Consider the following 25,867-nt stretch of genomic DNA (forward strand, 5'->3'; position numbering starts at 1 on the left):
TTTACACTTACAGCACATCTCAATTTGGACAGCTCCATGTCTAGTGCTCAATAGCCACAGATGGCCAGTGCTACCAGATTAGGCAGCACAGGAGAAATCGGGGCCTTCAGTATTCAGATCAGAGGAGGTAAGAATCTTGCTCAAATGCATTTTCAAGGGTCTTTTAATATCTCCCAGGTGAGCTAAAGAATCTAGTCTTGTGGCAAAGGTCAGATTAAGGATGTAGCTTTCCCTTCCACACTTATTAGGTTGACAGAAAAAGAGCTCAGGTCAGACAAGGAAGTAAAGAATGTTGAACAATCAGGAATAAGTTGCCAGGAGCTTGGCCTGAAAGACTCTGCAGCTGGTTAAGCTTTAAAGCAAGTCTCAAGCCCCACGCTTGTATGAGCAGAAAGTGGGCTACCAAAGCTGTACAGCCCCCAAAGAGGACATGCTTCCCAATGCCACTTGAGATATGGCCATGGAAGATCAAGGACAATGAGAAATCTCCCCAAGGGCAAAGCTAAGGCCAGGAAACACTATAGATTTGGGAAATACTTCCAGAGGCTTGAATCAGAGGCAAGCAGGACTAGTAAATATTCTTTACTATTGGGGCAGGCAGTACTTGCAATTTATGCCTAGCAGGATTTAATAATTTCTGTGAGAGGGATCCCTGGGTGGCGCAGCGGTTTAGCACCTGCCTTTGGCCCAGGGCGCGATCCTGAAGACCCAGGATCGAATCCCACGTTGGGCTCCTGGTGCATGGAGCCTACTTCTCCCTCTGCCTGTGTCTCTACCTCTCTCTCTCTCTGTGTGTGTGTTACTATCAAAAATAAATAAAGAAAAAAATTAAAAAAAATAATTTCTGTGAGACAGTGGGAGTCTCCATGGCACTTACCCTGTCCTTGCTCCCCGACCATCTCCATCTATTGTGCGTTATTGTCATAGCTCATGAGGAGCCACATCCAGACCTCAAGGAAAAGGCCGAGCTGCACCCAGAGATCTTGGACTTTAATCTGGATGCATCTGGTTGCTTCCTGTGGAGAGTGAGTATGTTGTACGTTTGGGAAGAAGGGTTGGTATTTGGTGGCTGGAGGGACAGACTGTAATGGTGATTGTCACATCATGTGCCCTTAAAATCTTCTTCCTCCATATAGAACAGTTACAGAGTTGTAGATAGGATGTAGCTACTCAGGTGGGGACGCTATTCCTAGCTCTTCTTGCAGCAAGGGTGCCTTTTGTCGAAGTTCTCACCGGTGGAATGTGAACAGAAACATCTTGTGCAAGGTCTACCTCACTTGTTAAGATGAGACATTTGTGCCTGAATCGCTCTGACCCCTTCCTGCTGCCGTGCTTGGCAAGGACTAGAGCAGCCTTAGAAGCCTTATGTTGAAGATAAAAAGCTGGTTATCTACATATACTTTTATGTGAGTGAGAAATGAACTTTGATTTTGTTTAAGCCATTGCACTTTTGGGTCTTGTTTGTTATAAGATCTTACATTCCCCTGTACACCTGTGTTGGACTTTGTGTTTCCTATAACCCACGTAGGAAGACTTTTCTTAGCTTATTCCTTTATTTTGGTGGAGCACCTTCTCCATTTGCTGTCTTAGAAGCTGTGCTTGGGCGGGTAAGTCTTTTGAGATCTGAATTCCTTTGCATTTGACCTGTTTTTATCCTTCTGGAACCTTTAAGGATCTTCTGTTTGTCTCCAGTGTTCTAGTGTGTGTCTATTTTCAACCATTGTGCTGGGTACTCAACCCTTTCAATCTGGAAAGTTGTATCTTTCACTTCTGGGAATAAAACATTTTTTCTTTGATGATTCCCTCCCCTGCTTTTTCTCTGTCTCTATTCTTAGCAAAACTCTTAATATACAGATATTGGCTTTCCTTGCCTGGCACTCAAATTTTCTTAGGTTTCTCTCTTAGCTCCCATATGTTTGTCTTTTTGCTTAACTTTTTGTGAAATTTCCTCATTATTTATCTTCCTTCTACTGATTTTCTTGTTTGTTCTCTGAACATTTCTTTTTAAAATAACACCCTGGTCTTGTTTCTTGGTTATAGACCTTCTTACCCCCTGAAGATATTATTGATAGATTTTGTAAGTCTTTTTCTTCCTGTGTGTGTTGTTCCTTCTAAATTGCCATTTCTTCTTCCTTTTGTGTGTGTCTTGTTCAGATTTCTTTCTCATTAAATGATCTTCTCAACCATGCGGTGATCATATTACAGTGTGGGGACTCAGGGCACCAGCTGACTCAGTTGGTAGATCGTGCAACTAACACAAATGTCTCATCTTAACAAGTGAGGTAGATCTTGATCTTGGGATTGTGAGTTTGAGCCTCACATTGGGCATAGAGCATAGTTAACAAAAATAAAAATGAAAAAGTAAAGTGTGGGTGATGTAGTTTTTTTTTTAATGTTGTTGGTGGTGGAGTCTGAAGCCTACAGCCAAGAAAGAATTCTTGAGACTTCTCTGGTGCAAAATGATGGTTTTATTAAAGCCCAGGGACAGGACCCATGGGCAGAAGGAGCTGCTGCCCTGGGAGTGTGAGGAACAGCTGATTATATACATCAGGGTTGGGAGAAGTAATGATAAGGGAAATTCCAATAGAATTTTCATATGTTAAAGAAGACTCAGGATCTTGGAGGAATGTTATAATCTGCCTATCTCAAGTATCTGTCAGTGGGCTGCAGGTTATAAGGAAATTTAATTTTATCCACACTTCCTTCCACCTTTGTTTCCCACATCATGAGGACTAACAAGGTGTTTGGAAGCTCAGAACATATAAATAGGGTTTTAATTGTGAATTTAATTATGGGGTGATCTGGCTGGGCCATCTTCCAGGGGAGCCCTAACTTCTGCATCTGTACATCTCTCGTTCCCATTCCCCAAAGAAGATTCTTCTAATCTTCTGCCAGTGTTCTTAGAGCTGAGTGGAGAAACTGGGCTGGGGCTGTGGGAGAGATTATTTGATAATTCAGTAAACACATACTTGTTTAATGTTCCTTCTGTTACCCACTCCCGAAGGGAAAACTTAGTCTTTTTTCTAGAAAGGGGATGGTTAGTGGTCAGTTACTCAGAGCAGGAGAAAGGGACCTAACTGCTTCTCTAACAGTTTTAACCAATCTTCCTAATTACAGGACCTCTCTCTATCTCCTCTGCTACTTCCTGAGATGCCTGAGTTATCAGGCCCGAAACTTTATGATGATTCTATGATGCAAATAAAGTTGCCCTTGGGCTTTTCCTATTACTGGTTTGCTAAATCACCTACTACATGTCCATTTTTTGTGTGTGTGCAAAATCTTGTGGCTGTCAAATCCTCTCCCATCCTCCTCATCCTTATGGGTTTAAGAAACATACCCATAAAATATTTTTATCTTTTTTAAAGTATTTTATTTATTTATTTGATAGCGCGTGCTCCCGAGAGAGCTAGCAAGAGCAGGGGAGGAGGGGCAGAGGCAGAGGGAGATGAAGAGGGAGAAGCAGCCCCCCCGCTCAGCAGGGAGCCCAAAGCCGGTTCTATCCCAGGACCCTGATACCATGACTTGAGCCAAAGGCAGATGCTTAATCAACTGAGCCACCCAGGTGCCCCCACCTATTTTGTGTTTTCAACAGAGTTTTAGGAGGAAGAAAATGGAGACGCTTCTATCCAATCTGACGTCTATGCCCAGGAGCTACTCCTACTTCTATTCATTCCTACTGCAATTGCTCTCTTTTGAGCCACTATCACTGCTTGCCTGGTCCACTGTAGCAGCCTGCCAACTGCCCTTCCGGGCTTGTTCTTTCCTTATCTATTTTATTACACTGAAGCCAGAGTGGACTTTTTTCAGAACAAATGTTATTTCTCCACCTTCCTTTATAACCTTGACTCCGTTTTGTTCTTAACTTGTAAGACCTGGCATCATCTGGCCTTGCCCTGCTTTCATCCTCATCTTCCAACTTTCTCCCGGTTGCTCACTGGCTTCCAGCCAGACCCTAAGCCATGTTTCTCTTCACACCCAAACGTGGCATCTCAGTGTATTCCTATTTAATGCAACCTTACTGCAATGATCTCTTACTGCTTTCCCCACCAAAATTTCCAGTTAACTTCTCCTCATTGACTTTCAGGTCTGGACTTTAATTTTTCTTCTTCAAAGAAGCTTTTCAAGTCACTCAACAGTATGTAGGTCCTTTGTTGATGGTCCTATTGGTCTAAATACTTGCTATCTTTCCCCCAGAGAAGGGTTTGACCTCCCTCTCTTGATGGTGTCAATATTCCACGTAACACACTTGGGAATTTTTTTTAAGATTTTATTTCTTTATTCATGAGAGACACACAGAGAGAGAGAAAGAGAGAGAGAGAGAGGCAGAGATAGGCAGAGGAAGAAGTAGGCTCCCCGTGGGGAGCTCAATGCAGGACTGCATCCCAGGACCCCGGGATCATTACCTGAACCAAAGGCAGACACGAAACCACTGAGCCACCCAGGTGCCCCACACTTGGGAATTACTACATTACAACTTTCATCACACTATAGTTTATTGTCAGTATGTGTTTAATTTTCTGTCTTCCTGGTCAAACTATAAGCTCTAAGACGGAAGGGTCTTGTGTCTATCTTAAACACCACAGTGCCCTCAGTGTTTAGGATATTGCCTTTCCCACCCCACAGGAATGACAGACTCTCTCCTGACCAAATCTAGCAAGCTTTCTAGTAGTTTAAGGTCATGTCCCTAGAACGACCCCAGTCCTCCTTAAAACGCCTGCCTTGAGAAAGCTCAACACTGTCAGAATAATTCACTGTTCCAGACAAAATCTGGTGCTAGGCATATAGGCACCCCCACTCCCAACTCCTTTTCAGAGCAGTTACTTTAAAAAAACTTGTAATTATAAATCCCTTAGAATTTTGAGATGCAAATCTGCCACACAACCGTCTTCTCAAGGCCCATCTCCTCCCAGCCTGGTGGTGTATTGCTCTAACCTGTACAAGTGGCTGTCATAGAGAAGTTTGTTTCTCCTCCAGATAAGTGCCAATTAACAAACCAGGTGGCCTAGTCGCATGGACCAACGTCCCTTGGCACCTCTCAGTGCTTTCCCCTTAGCACTCCAGTCTTTAGAAAGCCTCCAGTCTTTTGTTTTGGGGAAGTTTAGTTGAGTTCACGATGTACCCTCTTTTCTGTTGTAATAGTTGTTACTGAGTAAAATCTACCCTTACTGCTTGAACCAGTGTCTGGCTTTATCTCTGACGGTAAGCGCACTAAATAGTTACTGAATTAAATAGGCTCTATGCAGCCGTGAACAGCTGCAGGGGAGGAGTTACATGATGTCAAAGCTCCTTCGGGGTCTATCTTCTTCTTCCACACCCCACAAAGCTACTTATCAGTCATTTTTTTACTTCATAATCTCTAACTACATGAACGATGACAATTACATCCAAATCATCCACAGTGCATTTTGGGATTCAACTAATCAGATTATTGCAGAGAGCTACAGAAAGCTATTTTAAAAGTGGCACCTCTAAATTTCAATCCCCTGGTTCCTCTTTTAAACACGGCTTAAAAACTTCAAAAGTTTTTGCCATTTCTATTTCTGGGCCTACAAAAAAGAGTTCAGTTCAGTCCAGAAAGACATGTGGGCGGGCTGGAAGTGAGAGCGAGCGTGGGTGAGCTGGGCTCAGCTTTGGCTACAAATGGCTCACACACCTCTTCCCTCCCAAAGCGGGCAGCACACACTGTCTGCTCCTGCAGGCTTGCGCTGTTTCTTCAAAATCTTTGCTAGTTACGTTCTCCGGTGGGTACTTTTAGGAGGCCCGGAGCGCCCCACCCCCGCAATCTCGGACCCTCACTCGGCGTCTGCTAATGCCTTGATTCAGAACCTGCGGCAGCGCCAGCCACGCCCACGCTCCAGCCCCAGACTCGGCCCCGGCAGCACCTGGGCGTGTCACGTGCCAGGAGTCGGGCGTGAAGCCAGCGCCGCCATGTTGGTTTCTGGCGACGCTTTCCCGGGGAAGGGGAAGGCCGCTTCCTCAGCCTCCCCTTGTTCCGGGGCCTTGTGCGCAAGTGCGGAAGTGTGTTGGCCCCGAGTGTGACCGGTTTCCGGCCGGTGGTGCTGCACCGGCTGCCAGGAGACGTGTAACGGACGGTGGGCCGCAGCCATGGCCGAGAGGAAACCTAACGGTGGTGGCGGCGCCGCGTCCACCTCCTCATCGGGCACTAACTTGCTCTTCTCCTCCTCGGCCACGGAATTCAGCTTCAACGTGCCCTTCATCCCAGTCACCCAGGCGGCCGCTGTCTCGGCCTCCTTGCTCCTGCCGGGAGGTAGTAGGGAGGTGGTGCGGGATCCGGGGGGACGCGGGGGGCGTGGGGTCACGGCGGTCGGGTGGGAGCTTTTCCGTCCGTCTCCATCCAACTCCGTGGGTTGATGCCACGGCCATTAGCGGCCCGATTTGAGTGACCCGGGAGCGCCGAGATGTCGGAGGCGGGGGCCGGATCCTGAGGCTTTTGCTCGTCGTCCAAGGAACCCTCCTCTGTCCCGAGGGCTGGACACTCCACAGTGGCACTGGCACTGCCCAGATTTCTGTTGTGTCTGTAGTGGTGTGCCCGGTGCTGGCGGGGAACGCGAAGAAGTTAGTGCCCCGTAACTAGGTTACAGTCGGGTATCCCCTAGGGTAGACGTGTAATACCTGCCAAGTGGAGGCACAGAATGCAGCGCTTCACTTTGTCTAGGAAGCTCTTTCTGGTTCTCCTTGGCCCCCACTTCTGTGCGCACCCCAGCTCATCCATCTCTTTGTTGTTGTCTAGGGGTGTTGCTTTTTCATGGCTGCGGGACATAACCCAGAGCATGGTATTTAGGAGCGCAGACCGTGTTTCAGCCCTGGCTCTGCCAGGAATTAATTGCTGTAGGGCTCCAGGCATGTTACTTTCCCTCTCTGTGCTGCTTCACTGTGCCTATCTGGCCAGCCTCGTATAAGGCTGTAATGAGAGGCGGATTGGTTTTTGTATCATGTTTGTGAAGGCCACGTATCCGCCTCGCTATTTGGACTGTGGCCTTCCTGCAAGTCTGCAGCTCCTGCTACAGAGTGTGCTAGAGTGCGTGCAGAGGAGTGGCTCGAGTAGTCAGTGGTACAGCCTGACCACTCAGGGCCTCGAATACCGTGCGGGGGAGTTTATGGTTCCTCCTATGGGTTGTGCGGGAGCCTTCGGAGGACTTTAAGTTAACAAGGCAGTAAACTTAGAGGTATGTTTCAGAAAGACTGGAGCTTTCTGAAATTGCAGCGGAGGAAAGCTGACTGTAACAAGAGTGGTCAGTCTGGTAGAGCGGATGGCACTCTAGCCCTAGCCAGCCACGTTGGGCATGAGGACCAGGGATGAGAGGTGAGAGATTTTTTTAGTCTATAAATTGTTTGACTTAGTAACTCACTGGAGGTCAGACTGTCGGCACTGGCACTGTCAGCGTGCTTCTCTTCTTTCAGTTTTTTTAGCCCAAAGACCTGGCTCCTTAGCTGGCATATAATGAATACAATCTACATGTTTCTTTATTACTTTTTTTTTTAAAGATTTTAAAAAAAGATTTTATTTATTTATTCATGATAGACACACACAGAGAGAGAGGCAGAGACACAGGCAGAGGGAGAAGCAGGGAGCCCGACACGGGACTTGATCCCGGGACTCCAAGATCATGCCCTGGGCCAAAGGCAGGTGCTAAACCGCTGAGCCACCCAGGATCCCCCCTCCCACCCTTTTTTAAAAAGATTTTATTTATTTATTTGAGAGAGAAAGAGACAGCATGAGCGGGGGTGGGGAGGGGCAGAGAGAGAGAGAGAGAGAGAGAGAGAGAGAAGCAGACTCCCCGCTGAGCAGGGAGCCTGGTGCGGGGCTCAATCCCAGGATCCTGAGATCATGATCTGAGCCGAAGGCAGACGTGTGAAACCAACTTAGCCACCCAGGCGCCCCTGTGTACATGTTTCTTGAATGTGTATCTGAAGGATTGAATGAAGGGATTGAGAAATGACGAGGGTGGGGGAGCCTAAGAGACGATGTTTTGATTTGAGTGTCTGGATGGATGTTGGCAAACATCTGTTGAGCCAGGTAGTAAAAGAAGCACATGAAGGGGGATGGTTAAGGTGATACATTCATTTTCAGGCTTACCGAGTTTGAGGTGTATGTGGCTGTATCTGCCAAAAGTTTGAGGAAGCAGTTGAGTAATAGATTCTGGAGCACATGAGAGCAGTCTCGGTTTGAGACAGCTGGGAGTGTCACGAGTGTACAAGTGCTCATTAAAGTTGTGAGTGTCTTTTACCAAATGTGTCCACGTGTAATTAGAGAGTGCCCCTGAGGGGAGCTGGCAGCATTTTGAGATCAGCATTCCATTTACAATTGATGCTAAGTAGAAAAAAGTTTCTTGGATCAAGCTGATCCTAAGTTGTCTTAAAGGACAAAGGATACCACAGAGGTTTTTTTCCCATTCCATGTTTTTAGTGTTGAGAGATGAACTGAGAAATAAAACAAGTGAAGTCCAGGCAGATGAAAAGAGAGAGTGGGCACTGGAAATGTTACCAAAAAGGGGAATAGAACCAGTAGACAAAGGGCTTTGTGCAGGAGGTGATATTTTATTTTTAGTTACAAAGAAACAACTGAGAAAAGTATTTAGAATAGTAGAGTATCTTAGTTAAATTGATATGTGAGAAATAGAATGGAGTAACAGAGAAGCTCAAGCCAGAATCACTGTTGGGTCCAGTGGCCTTCTTCTGCCGAGGTCAAGAAGGATTCTGAAGCTTGAAAGAAGGCCGGTCGGACAAGGATCACAGTGTACTGTCTGCTGGGTGTGGGTCCTCCGTTGGGATTCGTGCTTCTAGCAGTAGGAGATAAGAGGGAATGAGACTGGAGAAGGAAAAGATTAGGAAGAGGAAAGTTTCTACAGGCTAAGGCTTATAAAAGCTTCGGAAGAGCAGGCTGGACTTTTGAGGCCGAATAGAGGGAAAATCCTTTTATTTTACAACTTGGTTACAGAAGAGAAGATAATTTGATGTTGATAATACCTGCAGCGAAGATCAGTTTGGGCAAAGGGAAGTGATGAGAACTTCGGTTAGAAAATAACTTTTTTTCATGATTTGGCATTCTCTAATGACTAGCTATCTGGTTGTATTACTGTGTGACTTTAGGGATGGCAATTAATGGTTGACCTACTTTGCCTTGGGAATACAAATACTGCATGTTCATTTGTACAATGAATGCTTTGTAGGTAAGAGCCCTGACACACCCCTTCTTGTTGATAGAGTCATATCTGTACTTAAATTTCTTGTTACTGTAGAAATAAAATTATGTGTATTTTGGTAATGGAATAATATTTGAATTATTTTTTACCAGGAAAAAATTCAAAACGAGATTTAAAAATAGTAGGTACAGATTTTTTTTTTGAAGATTTCATTTATTTATTCATGAGAGACACAGAGAGAGAGGCAGAGACACAGGCAGAGAGAGGAGAAGCAGGCTCCATGCAGGGAGCCCGATGTGGGACTCGATCCCGGGACTCCAGGATCACACCCTGGGCCAAAGGCAGAAGCTCAGCCACTGAGCCACCCAGGCGTCCCAGATTTTGTTTTTGAAAATATCCTCATACGGGATCCCTGGGTGGCTCAGCAGTTTAGCGCCTGCCTTTGGCCTAGAGCGTGATCCTGGAGACCCGTGATCGAGTCCCATGTCGGGCTCCCAGCATGGAGCCTGCTTCTCCCTCTGCCTGTGTCTCTGCCTCTCTCTCTCTGTGTCTCTCATGAATAAATAAATAGAATCTTTAAAAAAAAAAAAGAAAATATCTTCATACAAATATGTATAACTTATGTATATTGACAAAATAAATATGTAACTATTTATATTTGTCAAAAAATATAAAAATTCATGTACCAAATTGTTAACAGTGATTGGGAGGTGGGCTTATGGATGAATTCTAATTTTTCCGTTCTTTTGTTGTTTCTTATTCATATTCTCTAGTTTTTCATTTCAAAGAAAAAGGTTTTCTTTTTTTTTTTTCAGTAGTGCAGAAATAGAACAACAAAATGAAAGATACAGTTGCTAGATCTGCCATATAGGATCATATCTGCAGAACAATAGACTATCCTTTAAAGTGTTTGCTCTCTGGTTCCCTTTCAGAGGATTCCACAGATGTTGGTGAGGAGGACAGCTTCCTTGGTCAGACTTCTGCTCACACATCTACCCCACAGACATTTAGTTACTTCTCTCAGGTATCAAGCAGTAGTGATCCTTTTGGGAATATTGGACAGTCACCGTTAACAACTGTGGCAACATCAGCTGGACACTCAGCATTCTTCAAGTCCCCAGCTGCTCTCCCTTTCACAACCGGATCCCAAGATGTGTTGAATGCATGTTCACCATCCATTTCGAAGGCTCAGTATGGTGCTCCACCTTCTTCACAGATGGGAATGAATACTTATCTGCCTTCTCAGCCGAGTAGTCTCCCTCCTTCCAATTTTGGGAGCCCACCGCAAGGAACACCCCAACAGGGACATAATCCGTATCGTCATACTCCTGTGAGCAGCCGGGCTAATCCTTATATTGCACCACCACAGCTGCAACAGTGCCATACACAAGGCCATCCCACCCATCCTCCACCCCCCGGACCCCCTGTTCAGATGTACCAGATGCCTGTAGGATCTCTGCCACCGGTAAGGAAACGTGTTTATATCCTAGCTATTCACTGTGATCTTTTTTTTTTTTTTTTAAGATTTTATTTATTCATGAGAGACACACAGAGAGAGGCAAAGACATAGGCAGAGGGAGAAGCAGGCTCCCTGTGGGGAGCCCTATGTGGGACTTGATCCCAGGACCCTGGGATCACGACCTGAGCTGAAGGCAGATGCTCAACCACTGAGCCACCCAGGTGCCCTCACTGTGATTTTTTATTTCTCTCTCAGCTTATGTTTTTAAAATCACTGCACTTTAGAGAGAGAGAGAGAGAGAGAGAGATAGAAATCGGCAGAGACACAGGCCAAGGGAGAAGCAGGCTCCATGCAGGGAGCCCGACATGGGACTTGATCCTGGGTCTCCAGGATCACACCCTGGGCCGCAGGCGGCGCTATACTGCTGAGCCACCTGGGCTGCCCAAACACTGCACTTTTAAAAGCCAATGTGATGACAAACTATTTTCAGAGGGCATTTTTTGTAAGCTATGTGCTTTGAAGTAAACGTTCGTTTAAAGGTAGCTCATCAAATGGTTCATGTATTAGTTTATATTCTCAGTTTATGGAAGGTGGTACTTGATTTTAATGAGTTAACTACATGTTAGTTATTTCCAGATTTTAGTGTAAGATACCAATAATGTCTTCTGGGGATATGTGAGAGTTCAAGCAGTTATTAACAGACTGCCAGGATCCCTGGGTGGCGCAGCGGTTTAGCGCCTGCCTTTGACCCAGGGCGCGATCCTGGAGACCCGGGATCGAATCCCACGTCAGGCTCCCGGTGCATGGAGCCTGCTTCTCACTCTGCCTGTGTCTCTGCCTCTCTCTCTCTCTCTCTGTGTGACTATCATAAATAAATAAAAAATTAAAAAAAAATAAATCTTTAAAAAAAAAACAGACTGCCAATTTCTCATTTTTTAATTATCCTGTTCAGTCAAAACATTCAATTACAGAGACTAAAATTCATTATTCCAATTTGAATTTATTTTATTTACATTATGAAATTTGGATCTGGACAGTCAGACTCTATCTCAGGAGGGTGATTGAACAATATTTGCATTGGGTAAATTTTATGAATTCCCTTATGCTCTTTTCCCAGCTAATTGTTCAACGGACTTCCACAGGGAAATCAACTGAATCAGAAAAAGGGAAATGATTAAAAGGAAAAATTAAGAACCCAACCCAGTGCGGCAGAGATAGTGATATTATAATCAGAGTAAAACCTAACTTCTCTCTTAGGGATAGAGAATGGACTCTGTTTTATTAATTTAAATCCTATCAACGTGCAAACTTTTGATAATATTAGATTTCAGCATATTGGAAGGTAACTAGAATCACAGTGTGTGGTATAGTTAACATGCTAGTTTTTTGGTTAAATTTTTGGAACAATTTCTAACTAAGAATTTTAAAAATGGTAATTTGAGACTTAAAGTTGCAAGGGCACCTGGGTGGCTCAGTCAGTTAAGCGTCCAACTCTTTGTGAGTTCGAGCCCTTCACTGGGCTCTCTGTTGGGTGTGGAGCCTGCTTAAAAAGAGAAAAGAAAGTTGCAAAAATAAAAATAGCACAAACAGCACTCCAGCACCTTAACCTATGTTTACCTGTCATTAACCTTTTACCCCATTTGTTCTGTCACTGTGAACATGTGTTCTCTCACACATTTGGGCATCCTCTCTCTCCTGTTCTCACTGTGTTATCTGCAATTGTTTTGGGAAACACTTGGTTAGTAGAATACATGATGACTCTTTACTCCTAAGTATTCTTGTGTGTATTTCCTAAGAATAAGAAAGTTCTTTAACATAACCACAGTACAGTTAACCTCAGTAACTTTAACGTTGATACAGCATCCCAAAATGACTTTCAATTAAAAATCTTTAAAATAATTGCATTCTGATTTTAGAATTATTTCCAGTGTAGAAAATTTGAAAAATGCAGAATAGCCAAATAATTAAAAATTGTCCCTCAAATAACCCCTTTTTTCATTTTGTTCTATGTCTTTGTTATATTTTATTTTATTTTATTTTTTTATTTATTTATGACAGTCACACGGAGAGAGAGAGAGAGAGAGGCAGAGACACAGGCAGAGGGAGAAGCAGGCTCCATGCACCGGGAGCCCGATGTGGGATTCGATCCCGGGTTTCCAGGATCGCGCCCTGGGCCAAAGGCAGGCGCCAAACTGCTGCGCCACCCAGGGATCCCATCTTTGTTATATTTTAGACAAATATATTTCTGTGAACATTTTATAGATGTTAAGATTATTTTCTAAAATTATTTTTAATAGTTCTAGAGAATTCCAACATTTAAGTAACATTACTTAATCAGGTCTCTGTTAGACATTTAGATTGTGTCCAGTGATTTTCTATTATAAATGACCTTTTGTGTACATCTTTGTAGGTAAATTTTTACTTGTTTCTTAATTACATCTTTAGGTTGAGTTCTTAGAAGTGGCCAGGTCAAGAAATGTACAAGTTATAAAGATGAACTAAATTGTAGAAGACATAACTGCTAGATTCATTTCTGTGAAGGTGCTGGTTTACTTTGCTATCAATGTGAGAAAGCCCAGATAACACTGGTGTTGGGCTTTGTTAGGTTCTTTAAAAATTTGAGTTGCTTTAAGGCCTAATTATTAATCTAAACGGTTGTCTAGAAATATGTGTAGGGTAATCATTACAAACATCTCTGGGTCTGAGGCGTACATGGAATTTTTTTTTGGAGTAATGACATAGTCCTAATTTTTTTGGCTCCTTCAGATTCCTCCTTCAGTGCCATCAGGGTTGAGCCCTCCAACGCAACAGCAGGCACTTGCTAGACCTGCAGGTCCCTCTGTGCACGCGCCACCTTTTCTACTTCAGAACCAGTACGAACCTGTTCAGCCCCATTGGTTTTACTGCAAGGAGGTAGAATACAAACAGCTATGGATGCCTTTCAGTGTGTTTGACTCTTTGAATCTTGAAGAAATCTATAATTCAGGTAAGCACTGATTATGCATCGCCTGTATTTGATTTTAGGACGAGAAGAAGTAAAGAGTGATTTATCCATGGCTCGCTTTTTGTGTGTGTCAGATTCCTTAGTCCTGGTGGACTCCACCAGACAATACCTTAAGATAATGATATTAATGTACGTCCTGAGTTATTAGAGCAAGGTTTTTAAGGAAGTGTTTTAATAATTTTCTTCTTTGTTTAAAGGTGTTTTAGATTAGAGAAATAGAGTAGTTCCTATAAGGTGGGTGTCAATTTTCGTTATTTCCCTTATTCATTTATAGTTACGGGCATTTATAAAACATCTTCTTTGGAACTCTTGTTCCTGAAGACGCTCTGAAAAGTGTTCTATGATCAGGTGAGTTTTGGCAGTGATTTCACTCCATATACCTTTTTGAGGTAGTGCACTGAAGTGTGTGAAGGTATTGAGATTGGAGTGTAGAGAATATGTGTTTGTGTTTATCCTGATGATATTTCATCATGGGATGTAACAATCACTTGTTAGTACCCTCTAGAAATATATTTCATGGAGCATTGCTGTTTTGATGAAAAAATGGAAACCCACCAGTTACTTGAATGATTTTATGATTTTTTTTTCATGATCATGTTTTAAAACTTCACTGTGGCTATTTTTTCTTCACTTAAGAAGAGTCCTAGTTTTGAGCAGCACAAATTGATCGTAAACTTCTATTTTTAAACAAAAATGGGCTTAGTTCTTTGTCTTTTAGGATCAGCCAGTTACCATATTCATTATTTATTACTCTTAAACATTTCTTGTAACTGTTGGGTTAAAATGTGGATTTTATACTCCAGTCCAGCCAGATCCGGAGAGCGTCGTTCTAGGCACCGATGGAGGGCGCTATGATGTTTATCTCTATGATCGAGTGAGGAAGGCCGTGTACTGGGAGGAGGAGCCCGCTGAAGTGAGACGCTGTACTTGGTTTTACAAAGGGGACACAGACAGCAGATTTATTCCCTATACAGAGGAGTTCAGTGAAAAATTAGAGGTATGTGGGCTTTATTCCTTTTTTTAAAAAAAAATATTTTATTTATTCATGAGAGACACAGAGAGAGAGGCAGAGACACAGGCGGAGAGAGTAGCAGGCTCCATGCAGGGAGCTCGATGTGAACTTGATCCCCAGACTCCAGGATCACGCCCTACGCGGAAGGCAAGTGCTTAGCTGATGAGCCACCCAGGTGACCTTGGGCTTTATTCCTTTATGCTTTTCTTTAAAAAACATAGGCTATAGCATATAGTCTAAGTATAAAGTCTAAGCAGTATCTAAAAGTATTCACTTTATCTCAGTTGTATTTGATTATAAATGGGTGACACTGGCTTTGAGGGTGGGAGAGCTACCTATTGATCATCTCAATAACACATGGCTGTTCTTAACCGAGGGAGATCATAGCTCCTCTGCAGCCTCTTTCATGATGCTGAGACCAGATCAGGGAAGATGCAGAGGAGGTTAAGAAGTGAAAAAGCCAATGAGAAGAGAAGCAGACATATTTCTCAATATTGTGTAGGTGATCCTGTCCTATGAGAGCCCTGAGACAAGAGAAGAGTTGGAAATAGAAAAACACCTATTTGATGATGACATGATTATCCATATAGAAAGTCAGGAGAACTTTTACAATTATCAATAGCACAAGTCTGGATATAAAATCAACACACACAGAGTTAATGGTATTCCTATGCAATAGAAATAACTAACTGGGGATCCCTGGGTGGCGCAGCGGTTTAGTGCCTGCCTTTGGCCCAGGGCGCGATCCTGGAGATCCGGGATCGAATCCCACGTCGGGCTTCCGGTGCATGGAGCCTGCTTCTCCCTCTGCCTGTGTCTCTGCCTCTCTCTCTCTCTGTGTGACTATCATAAATAAATAGAAATTAAAAAAAAAAAAACTAACTGGGGGAGCTACTGGTTGGCCTAGGTGGTAGAGTGCGTGACTCTTGATCTCAGGGTTGTGAGTTTGAGCCCCATGTTGGACATGGAGCCTACATTAAAAAAAGAAAGAAATAACTAGCACCCATAAAAAAAAAAAAAGATGCTATTTATAACACTAACAAAACCATAGGCTGAGTAGGAAAAGGTCTGACAAATACCTACATGAACTTGTGGAGGAAAACTATGAAACAGAATTAAAGGTTATAAAAGATGATCTCAAGAAATGGAACTAAATATGTTCACAGATGCACAGTTAAGATGTCCGTTCTTTCCAAGTTATTTTATAAATTTTATGTAATCCCAATCAAAATCACGTCAGAGTTTTTAAGGTAAAATCTGTAAACTCCTCCTGAATTTTATATGGAAGGGTCAAAGTATCAAGAATAACCAAGACTGGGATCCCTGGGTGGCTCAGCAGTTGAGCGTCTGCCTTAGGCTCAGGTTGTGATTCCCTGGTCCTGGGATCAAGTCCTGCATCGGGTTCCCTGAAGGGAGCCCGCTTCTCCCTCTGCCTATGTCTCTGCCTCTCTCTCTCTCTGTGTCTCATGAATGAATAGAATCTTAAAAAAAAAAAAAAAGAAAAAAGAATAAGCTGTTAGAAGAATGGCATGTGGAAACTTGCTCTACCAGACAACATTTATTTTAAAGCTATGGATTGAAAGGGAATATGAAAAAGTGCAAATAATTCTTAAGATGATAAAACTTCTTTTCCTTTAAACATTTTTATTTGTATTCTTGCTTTTAATAATTATAAATATGGTAAAAATTACAAAAAGCCAGGTGAGGAAGAGTGAAAGGGATAGAGGCTGTTAGAGAGGAATCATTAATCAGTGATTGGGAGACAAAAAGAAATTCATCTATTTTGACATGATTGTCAGATAACCGTTGTTAATAATTAAAACACACACACACACAAAATAACTTTGGACAGTGGATGTGCTAGTTTACTTCATCTTGTGTCTCTGTCCAAGAGGCCCTCAGACCTTTTTTTTTTACCTTGTTGAAAGTAGAATACTCTGTCTGGAGGAAGAGTAAGGAAATGGTTCAAAAGTCAGGTCTTTTTATTTTTTTTTTTAAAGGTTTTATTTATTTGAAAGGGAGAGAGAGCACAAGCAGGGGGAGCATCAGGGAGAGGGAGAAGCAGGCTCCCCACTGAGCAGGAAGCCCAATGTGGGGCTCAGTCCCAGGACCCTGGAATCATGGAAGGTGATGCTTCACTGACTGAGCCACCCAGGAGTTCCTCAACAGTCATGTCTTTGGAGTTGGAAAGTTGAGGGTGGGAGTGAACTGCAGTTCTGCCGTTGCTAGTTTACAGTGTGTAATGTCATGTAGCTGTGAACTTAAAATGTCTAATAGGGGTTGAGTTGTGTCCTCCTTTCCACCCTCCGAAAGTTGTGTTGAAGTCCTAACCTCTAGTGCCTCTGAATATGATCTTACCTGGAAATGGGATGCTTGCAGATATAGTTAGTTAAGATGAGATCATTCTGGAGAAGGGTGGGCCCCTAATCCAGTATGACTTGATGTCATACTGTGTAAAAATAGAGAATGGGAGTGATGTGACTATAAGCAAGGAACACTAAAGATTGCTGGTAAACCATCAGAAGCTTGGAGGAGGCAAGGAAGGAGTTCCCTATAGGTTTCTGAGGGACATAGCCCCACTTACACTTGACTTCAGACTTCTAGCCTCCAAAACTGTGAGATAATAACATTTCTGTTGTTAGAAGCCATTCAGTTTGGGACGCCTGGGTGGCTCAATGGTTGAGTGTCTGCCTTCTGCTTGGGATGTGATCCCGAGGTCCTGGGATTGAGTTCTGCACTGGGCTCCCCATGGTGAGTTTGCTTCTCCCTCTGCCTATGTCTCTCTGCCTCTCTCTCTCTCTCTCTCATGAATAAATAAATAAATCTTAAAAAAAAAAAGCCATTCAGTTTGTGGTACTTTGTGACAGCAGCCTTAGGAAATAATAGGCTTTGTAAACCTTTGTTTTCTTTTCTATATAATGGGGATAGTCTTATTTAGGAGTGTTGAGAGGAATTAAATGAGGTAATAACGTGTATAAAGTGACTGACAAGTGTGTTAATACATAACAGCTGCTGTTACATTATTTTTATTGTCATTGTGTTATACTTCCACACTTTTTCTCAATGTGGTATAGATTTGTCTTACTGGATTATTTGTTTCCATTATTTTAGGCTGAATATAAAAAAGCAGTGACCACGAATCAATGGCACCGTAGATTAGAATTCCCAAGTGGAGAAACAATCGTTATGCACAATCCAAAGGTAATGTTATTGTTTAAGATATTAAAATATTAGGTTCATTTTATTAATTATTTTGGTGAATGTGGTTGATAAAAACATGTTCATTTTAATTAACTTCTGTAGGGATATATTTATAACAATTGCATGGTTTTTAAAAGCTTACTATAATTCACATTGATCATAGAAACAAAAATTAAATTTAAATTTTTCTCATGAAGTTTCTGTTTATGGCAGCGTATTAACTGAAGCTTAGTATGCACCATTGAAGTTGCTTGACAAATGTTTGTACTTGATCAGAGGTCGGCAGGCTTTTTCTGTAAAGGGCCAGAGAGTAAATATTTAATTCTTCGTAGGCTGTGTGATCTCTGCTGCAGCTGTCAGCTCTGCCACTGTAGCCTGAGAGCAGCTGCAGATAATATATAAACTGGTGGGTGTGTCTATTGCACTAAAACTTTATTTATAAAGGTCGTGGCTCAGAGTTGGCTTGCAGGCCATAGTTTGTCCCCCCTACCCTTTTTTCCCCCCTTACCCTTGATAATGGTTTGTTTCCACTTTTAAAGATATGTCCTTCCTTTTCTTATTTGTATTGTCTCTACAAACTTTTTTTTTTTTTTAAGATACTGATTAGGGGTGTTCTTTCATTTCCCATACTTAATATCTTTGAGTTCCAGATTCCTCACTTGTAATAAGTACCTCCCAGGGTCTTATTTCAGATAAAATGAAGTAATTTATACAGAAACATCCAGCATAATGCTTGGCATACAGTAATTTTTCAGAACATAGGCTATTTATTTATTTTAGAGAAGTATACAAGAAAACAAAATTTTAATCTTATCACTTCTGTAGTCCTTATTGATACTGAAATAAGTAAAAAATCTTTATATGTCAACAAATTTAAACAGTATAAAGAAATAAAATATAAAACAAAAGCCTCTTCTGCATTTCCCATTTCTCCTGATGGTAACTACTTTTTACCTCTTGTTTTTCATTTTTTTTTTGATGCATAAATAAAAATTTTGCATACCATCTTGCATGCCTCTTTTTTTTTAAAGAAAAATTTCTGCGTGACATGGGACTAAATTAAGCTGATTTATAACAAAATACATGTTTTCTTAAAAAATGGTGGGTAAAACAGTTTTTGGCATTGAAATTGAATTTGTAAATTAATTGGGAATCTTGCTATTCAAAGGATTATGCCTTAAATATTTTTGTAAGACAAAGATTTCTCCATTCTAGGTAATTTTCCTTATTTCTTATGTGTAAACCTGGATTTTTATGTTATATTTTTAAAACCAAGGTATATTACTTCTGATTTAGTTGCTGTATTTTCTAGTATAAGCATTGGAAATACTGATACTGATTTGCTTAGTTTTAACGGTTAATGAACACTAGCAGGACTGTTAAAGAAATTGTTTTGGGAGAACAATATAACACTTGATTTGTCAACTATTTATATTATGAAGTAGTTTATTATGTATTGAAATAAATTATTTAGCCTGTAATGGAAATAGTCTTGGTCCTGAGCTCTGTCATAATCCTTCTGTCGTGTCTTGAAGGTTATTGTCCAGTTCCAGCCTTCATCGGTACCAGATGAATGGGGAACCACACAAGATGGACAGACAAGGCCCAGGGTTGTAAAGCGTGGGATTGATGATAACCTTGATGAGATTCCTGACGGTGTGTATCGCTTCCTAAGGGCCAAGGTCATTTTTAGACTCCTCTCTTTCAGCATCATTTTTTAGAATGATGAAAAAGAAGCAATTATTAGGACTACCTGCCATAGCATTCAGAAATCAGGCAGGTTGGCACATATCTTTCTTTTACTTCTATTACTTTTATATCTGTTTATTTTTAAATACAGAATTCTGTTGAAGATCTACAAACCATGTGACATGGATTCTAAAATATGTATTGTTGTGAACAAGCACTTTGCTGGTTGAAACTAGGCTCTTGGCAATATTTTTGGACCTTTGTGGTCATGTCTCATGTTTGTATTACTGTAGTGCAGAAGTTGGCAAACTTTTTCTGTTAAGGGCTAAATAGTAAATGTTTCAGGCTATATGGACTTTGCTGCATCTGTATTCAACTCTGCCATTGTAGTGTGGAAGTATCTGTACGTAGTATGTAAACAAATGAGCATAGCCATGTTCCATTAAAGCTTTATAAAAAACAGGCCCATTTGGCCAATGCCTACTCCAGTGTATGTGCTTTGATCTCTCCTGTTACACCATTTAAAATACAGATTTTATTTTATTTATTTATTTTTAAAGATTTTGTTTATTTATTCATAGAGACACAGGAAGAGAGAGAGAGAGAGAGAGAGAGGCAGAGACACAGACAGAGGGAGAAGCAGGCTCCATGCAGGAAGCCTGATGTGGGACTCGATCCCGGGTCTCCAGGATCACACCCCAGGTCTCGTCACGCCCAGGCACTAAACCACTGCGCCACCGGGGCTGCCCAAATACAAATTTTATTTTGACGATTATATACTTTCATTTTTGTTTCACTGCCTTATGCGACTACTAACATAAATAAATGTACTCAAATTATGAATGTGAACAAAATAACCAGAGTAAAATAGTAGATTTAACTTGTAGTTGTTTCTATATGCCAGAGTAGAATAATAGATTTAACTTGGTTTTCCTATATATAACTTGAAGATGCTCCAGTAGGTATAGAACTGCTGGTTATCATATGCTGGTAGCATCTGGGATCAGAGGTGGCATGATTCCTCCACTTCTTGGTCTAGTTCACTGTTATTTGCCAAGATGGACCTTGAGCTTTGTTCTTCTCCTTTATAGAGAGTGATGAAACTTACTAGCTTGGGAGGGGTCTTGAATTTCTTTGCCCTATCTTGATGACAAAAGGGGTATCTAGAATATTGCTATTTAAATACGAAAACCCAAACAATTTCCCAGTTTGTATGTATGCGTGTAGGCATGTATGTATTTCTTTTGTAGGGGAAATGCCTCGGGTTGATCATTTGGTGTTCATGGTACATGGGATTGGACCTGTGTGTGACTTGCGCTTTAGAAGCATTATTGAATGTGGTAAGTATTAGTCATTTTATTTCATGGAATGAATTGAGAAGTGATAACTTTTAAATGTTAATTTTTGAGATAGTTTCCAGCTCTTTACTACTGGCTGAGGAACTGTAAGAGGAGATTTAAGTGGTCACTAGGAAATAATGTATACTTGATTTGCTTCTATGATATAGGTAATTCATAAAATCCTACAATGAAGAATTAGAAGGAATCTTGGAAATTAGTCTTTCTGACAAATAGCCTCTGCCTAGGCACTTTTGGCAACTAGCTATACCTGTGCATTGAGGTGATTTAAAGTGAATTAGTTGAAGTTGTTTAATGGAACAATCTGCCTGGTTTACTTAAATTTTTGAAGTTTTATTTTTATATCTGTATAATAATAGTTCTATTGAATACTTGATTTGTACCAGGCATTTTGCATACGTTGTGTTACTCACCTCTCACAATAAACCTTGAGGGGGGTATAGGTGCTGGTGCTGTTCTCCCTACTAGTAGGTGAGGCACTGAAGTGCATAGGTGTAAGTTGACCTCTCCTGTATCATGGTCTGTGGGTTCTTGAGTGGGGGTCCTCTATTCCAGAGTGTGTATCTATAGTGCTGTGCTGCCTTCCAGGAATGGTAGTTAAATGTTTTTCAGTTGTTCTATACATTCCTCTGAAATATTGAAAAATTAAAAAGAGCTTCCTAAAGGTTGGGTATTTTCCTTTTTGGACTGATTTTGTCATTCCTATTTTTTTTTCTTAAAAAGTTTGTTATATAAAAAGTACTAGAATATTTGAGGGAATTACCAACTATATCAATCAAGCTAGGACATTTAATCAATTTAATTTGTCTTCCCTGATTTTCTTTTTTTTAAGTGGATGATTTTAGGGTGGTTTCTCTGAAATTGCTGCAGACACATTTCAAGAAATCTTTAGACGATCGGAAAGTAAGCAGAGTGGAATTCCTTCCTGTTCATTGGCATAGTTCCTTGGGTGGGGATGCCACAGGTGTTGACAGGTTTGTGGACTTTGATAACTCGTTGTTCAGATTAGTCAAACTTAGATTCAAAATTTAAACCGTAATATGAAATAGTTTATTGTAACTTCAACATATGTTTTCAATAAATTTAATCCTTTCTTTAAATGACATAGTTGCTCTGATGACATATGATTTAAACACTGGCTATTTTTCCATGTGCGCATGCATTTGTTTGTGCATGTGTGCACATGCATATGTGTCTGCATTCCTATTATAAACATTTAAGAGAATCTGATAAATGTAAGCCAGTTTTAGAATACTATTCTAATCTATAGTAGGTTATACAGGAGGCTATCCTGTACATTGTAGGATGTTTAGGAGCATCCTTTCTTCTACCCACTGGGCAATAGCAGTGCCCCCTCCTCCGCCCCCAACCTCCAACAGCCAAAAATATCTCCAGTCCTTGTAAAAGGCCAGCAACATCTGTAGGCACTGTGACAACTGAAAGTAGCCCAGTCAATTTTTTTTTTTTTTTTTTTTTTTTTTTTTTTTTAGAAACAGATTTAGATAATATTTATGCTAGGACACAGGGCTAATAACATACCTGGATTTTAGTGAAGATCATGGTTCTGGGCACATGTTTTAATGAAACTAATTCTGCAAATAGCATTCTCTGTTATTCCATATATTATTCTATGGTTAGTCCTGTTTATGAGAGTGTAATCTTGAGAGTGGTTGTTCGTGAACTTCACTATATCCATTCTCAAATCAAGAAAGATTTTCAGTGCATGAAACTCCTTTCTCATTCCTTGCTATATTCCCTGTTGTCCTTTCCACCACAGTTTTTGTCAGGTATCCTGATTTCCAATTAATTGGAAGAAAAATGGAAGAGTAGCCTTTCATCTTTAAAAAGAAAATTAAAATTTTTACATGGGCCTTATTTTATGTGATAACTCTTTGGAGAATCCCCAAAGTCACAGTATAGTTCTAGGCACACATGACTTATTTTTTGTTTTATCTTGATTGATTTATAATAACTGTCTACAGAATCAACTCATAATTAGTCTGTGGAATTCTTATACTCGTATATTTAGAAATCACTGTCTCAATTTTAAAGAATCTGTAGATTGGAAGGTGTCTGGTGACTGAATTTGCTTTTTCTTTCTAAAACAGGAATATTAAGAAAATCACTTTACCAAGTATTGGTCGGTTTCGTCACTTTACCAATGAAACCTTGCTAGATATTTTATTTTACAATAGCCCCACCTACTGTCAGACGATTGTGGAGAAAGTGAGAATGGAGATAAACCGCCTGCATGCACTATTTATGAGTCGGAATCCAGACTTCAAAGGAGGAGTCTCTGTTGCTGGTCACAGTTTAGGTAAAACTGTCAAATATCCACATTTTAAACATAATTTTTGTTGAGTTATCACTGCTTTAAGGTGACGTTGCTAGTATGAGATTTAGGATTAAAGATTTTAAGTTTTATAAAGGGTGGATGTGAATGCTTTGAGTTTAGGTTCTACCTTTGCTTTTCAATTACCTAGGAATGCTTTTATTTTAGTTTATTCTGCTGTTTGGTAAAACAAGAGTATTGATGATCAGATCTTGATTGACATTGAACTTTTGTATGACTTTTGCCTAGGGACTTTGAAAAAAAAAGGGAGAATTTACCTAGTGTTATAAAAGTATTAGTACATTATAAAGCAAACTGCAATTTTTTTTTTAGGTTCTTTAATATTGTTTGACATCCTGTCTAATCAAAAAGATTTGAATTTGTCAAAGTCTCCTGGACCTTTTGCTGTTGCTAATGGAGTTGTGAAGCAGCCACATTTTCAGGAAAAACAGGTATGGCCCAGTTAACATATTTAGATTAGAGATGAAGCCAAACAATTTCCTAAAGTCTGAACTGTTTCCTGAAAAAACAATTTTTTTTTTCTTAAGTTTAAGTAATCTCTATGCCCAGCATGGGGCTCAAACTTGCAGCCTCAAGATCAAGAATCCTATGCATTTCTGACTATGTGGGCCAGGTGCCCCTGAAATGTCTTTATAAATCAAAGTACCCTGAGGTTTATAAGTATGATAGAATCATATAGCTTGAGTTTCTCACTTGTCTTTCTTATGGATCATAAATTTAAATGTGAAAAAAAGTTTTTGATTAAAAACAAGTCAAGTAAATTATTGTAGGGAATGGGAACAAGAGTGATTTATTCACAACTTTTTCAGAATATTCAAACTTTGGATGATAAACTACCCAAAATTATGACTTCTATATGGAGCAAAATTGTTTAAGATTTGCTGTAGATCAGGGGACAGTTTATGGGAGTTTTTCTGAGGTTTGCAGTGTTCCCGACTTTTTTTTTTCCTTAAGATACCTGAAGAGCCAAAGTTGACTTCGGATGAGTCCTGTGACCTTGACATTGAAAATGAAGAAGTCCTAAGTTTGCAAGAAACTCTGGAAGCACTTAGCCTGTCTGAATATGTTAGCATATTTGAAAAGGAAAAGATTGACATGGAATCTCTGGTACTGAGAATATTTTGATTCATTTTTGTTTAAGATTGTTTTTCTTGTGTATTAGATCAAAAATTAAGAATGATTTGAACACTTACGTCATGATACATTTCTGATAAGGCAGAGACTTAAATATTTAAAAACTGAAAAACACAGGAGTTTGTTTGTGTTTTCGTATAATCTGGGAGGGCTTCTAAGTATGACACAAAACCCAGAAGCCATAAAAGAAAAATTGGATAGCAGGAGATTTCCTAAACAACATCTAAAGGCCAGTGATGATTAAGAAGACTATTTGGAACACACATTAGAGACAAAAGATTTATTTCTGTATTATTTAAAACTCCTCTGAATTAATTCCACAAAGGCCATCAACACAGTAGAATAGGTGAAGAATATGAACAGATGATGTACAGAAAGGGAAATAACAAAAATGGCTTTTTGTCCTATGAAAACTCTTGAGAGAAAGATTAAAGGTACAATGAGTTTTTTTTAACCTTTCGGTTTGGCAAAAATAAAAACTTCTTAGTATATAATGTGGGCCAGGGTGAGGGTAAGTGGGCACCATCTACATACTGGTTTTTTTTTTTTTTTTAAGACTTTATTTATTCATGAGAGACACACAGAGAGAGGCAGACACGTAGGCAGAGTGAGCTGCAGGCTCCCTCTGAAGAGCCCGATGTGTGACTCGATCCCGGGACTCCGGGATCAGGCTCTGAGTTGGCAGATTCTCAACCACTGAGCCACACAGGCTTCCTTACATATTGTTTGTAAGACTAAATTGCTACAACCCGCATGGAAAGCAGTTTGGTAAATATTTTTACCAAAATTTTATTTATTTGACATAGATTGAGAGAGTTCACAAGCGGTGGGTGGGACCAGAGGGAGAGGGAGAAGCAGACTCCCACTGAGCAGGGAACCCACCATGGAACTCGATCTCAGGACCCCAGGATCATGACCTGAGCTGAAGGCAGACACTTAACCAACTGAGCCACCCTGGTGTCCCTATTTTTTCCTTTTTAATGAAGGATTATAACTTTTTTTTTGAGGAAGATTTTAGTGTATTTAAAATGGTGGCAGGGTTGGAAATTTTATTTAAAAATATTTTTATTTAAGTTCAATTTAATTAACATGCAGTATATTAGTTTCAGAGGTAGAATTCAGTGATTCATCAGTTATGTATAATACCCAGTGCTCATTATATCATGTTCCCTCCTCAATGCCCATCACTAAGTTACCTCATCCCTCCTACCTACCTCCCCTCCAGCAGTCCTATTTATTCCCTATGTTAAGATGGTAATACATCTTTAAAATACAAAAACAAAACAAAACAAAACAAAACCCCCCAAAACAAAAAACCAATCTCTTGCCCCAGCAATTTGACTACCAGGAATAATTTCAATAGAGGTATTTACACAAGAGCATCTACAAAGATACTTGCTATAGCACAGTGTTTATGATAGCAAAACCTTAGAAACACCTTCTGTGTCCAGTAGGAGGACACTAGTATAATAGTTTATGGTACATGCACATAA

General features: G+C 40.6%; 1 protein-coding gene across 3 annotated transcripts in view; it reads left to right on the forward strand.

The window, feature by feature from the left end:
• Nucleotides 1-6,020: 6,020 nt before the first annotated feature.
• Nucleotides 6,021-25,867, forward strand: part of SEC23IP (SEC23 interacting protein) — a 39,508-nt gene continuing 19,661 nt past the window's right edge. For 2 of the 3 annotated variants that reach the window (XM_055300115.1, XM_055300114.1), the window contains exons 1-11: nucleotides 6,021-6,268; nucleotides 10,097-10,629; nucleotides 13,390-13,609; nucleotides 14,431-14,624; nucleotides 17,751-17,840; nucleotides 19,376-19,496; nucleotides 20,780-20,869; nucleotides 21,720-21,861; nucleotides 22,996-23,204; nucleotides 23,553-23,671; nucleotides 24,195-24,347. In XM_055300115.1, the coding sequence (XP_055156090.1) occupies nucleotides 6,106-6,268; nucleotides 10,097-10,629; nucleotides 13,390-13,609; nucleotides 14,431-14,624; nucleotides 17,751-17,840; nucleotides 19,376-19,496; nucleotides 20,780-20,869; nucleotides 21,720-21,861; nucleotides 22,996-23,204; nucleotides 23,553-23,671; nucleotides 24,195-24,347 (2,034 nt within the window). In that variant the 5' untranslated portion in view covers nucleotides 6,021-6,105. The remainder of the gene's footprint in view (nucleotides 6,269-10,096; nucleotides 10,630-13,389; nucleotides 13,610-14,430; nucleotides 14,625-17,750; nucleotides 17,841-19,375; nucleotides 19,497-20,779; nucleotides 20,870-21,719; nucleotides 21,862-22,995; nucleotides 23,205-23,552; nucleotides 23,672-24,194; nucleotides 24,348-25,867) is intronic. The other variant, XM_055300113.1, reaches the window with a different exon arrangement.

The sequence above is a fragment of the Nyctereutes procyonoides genome, unplaced genomic scaffold, assembly GCF_905146905.1.
Source record: "Nyctereutes procyonoides isolate TBG_1078 unplaced genomic scaffold, NYPRO_anot_genome, whole genome shotgun sequence".
Taxonomy (NCBI): domain Eukaryota; kingdom Metazoa; phylum Chordata; class Mammalia; order Carnivora; family Canidae; genus Nyctereutes; species Nyctereutes procyonoides.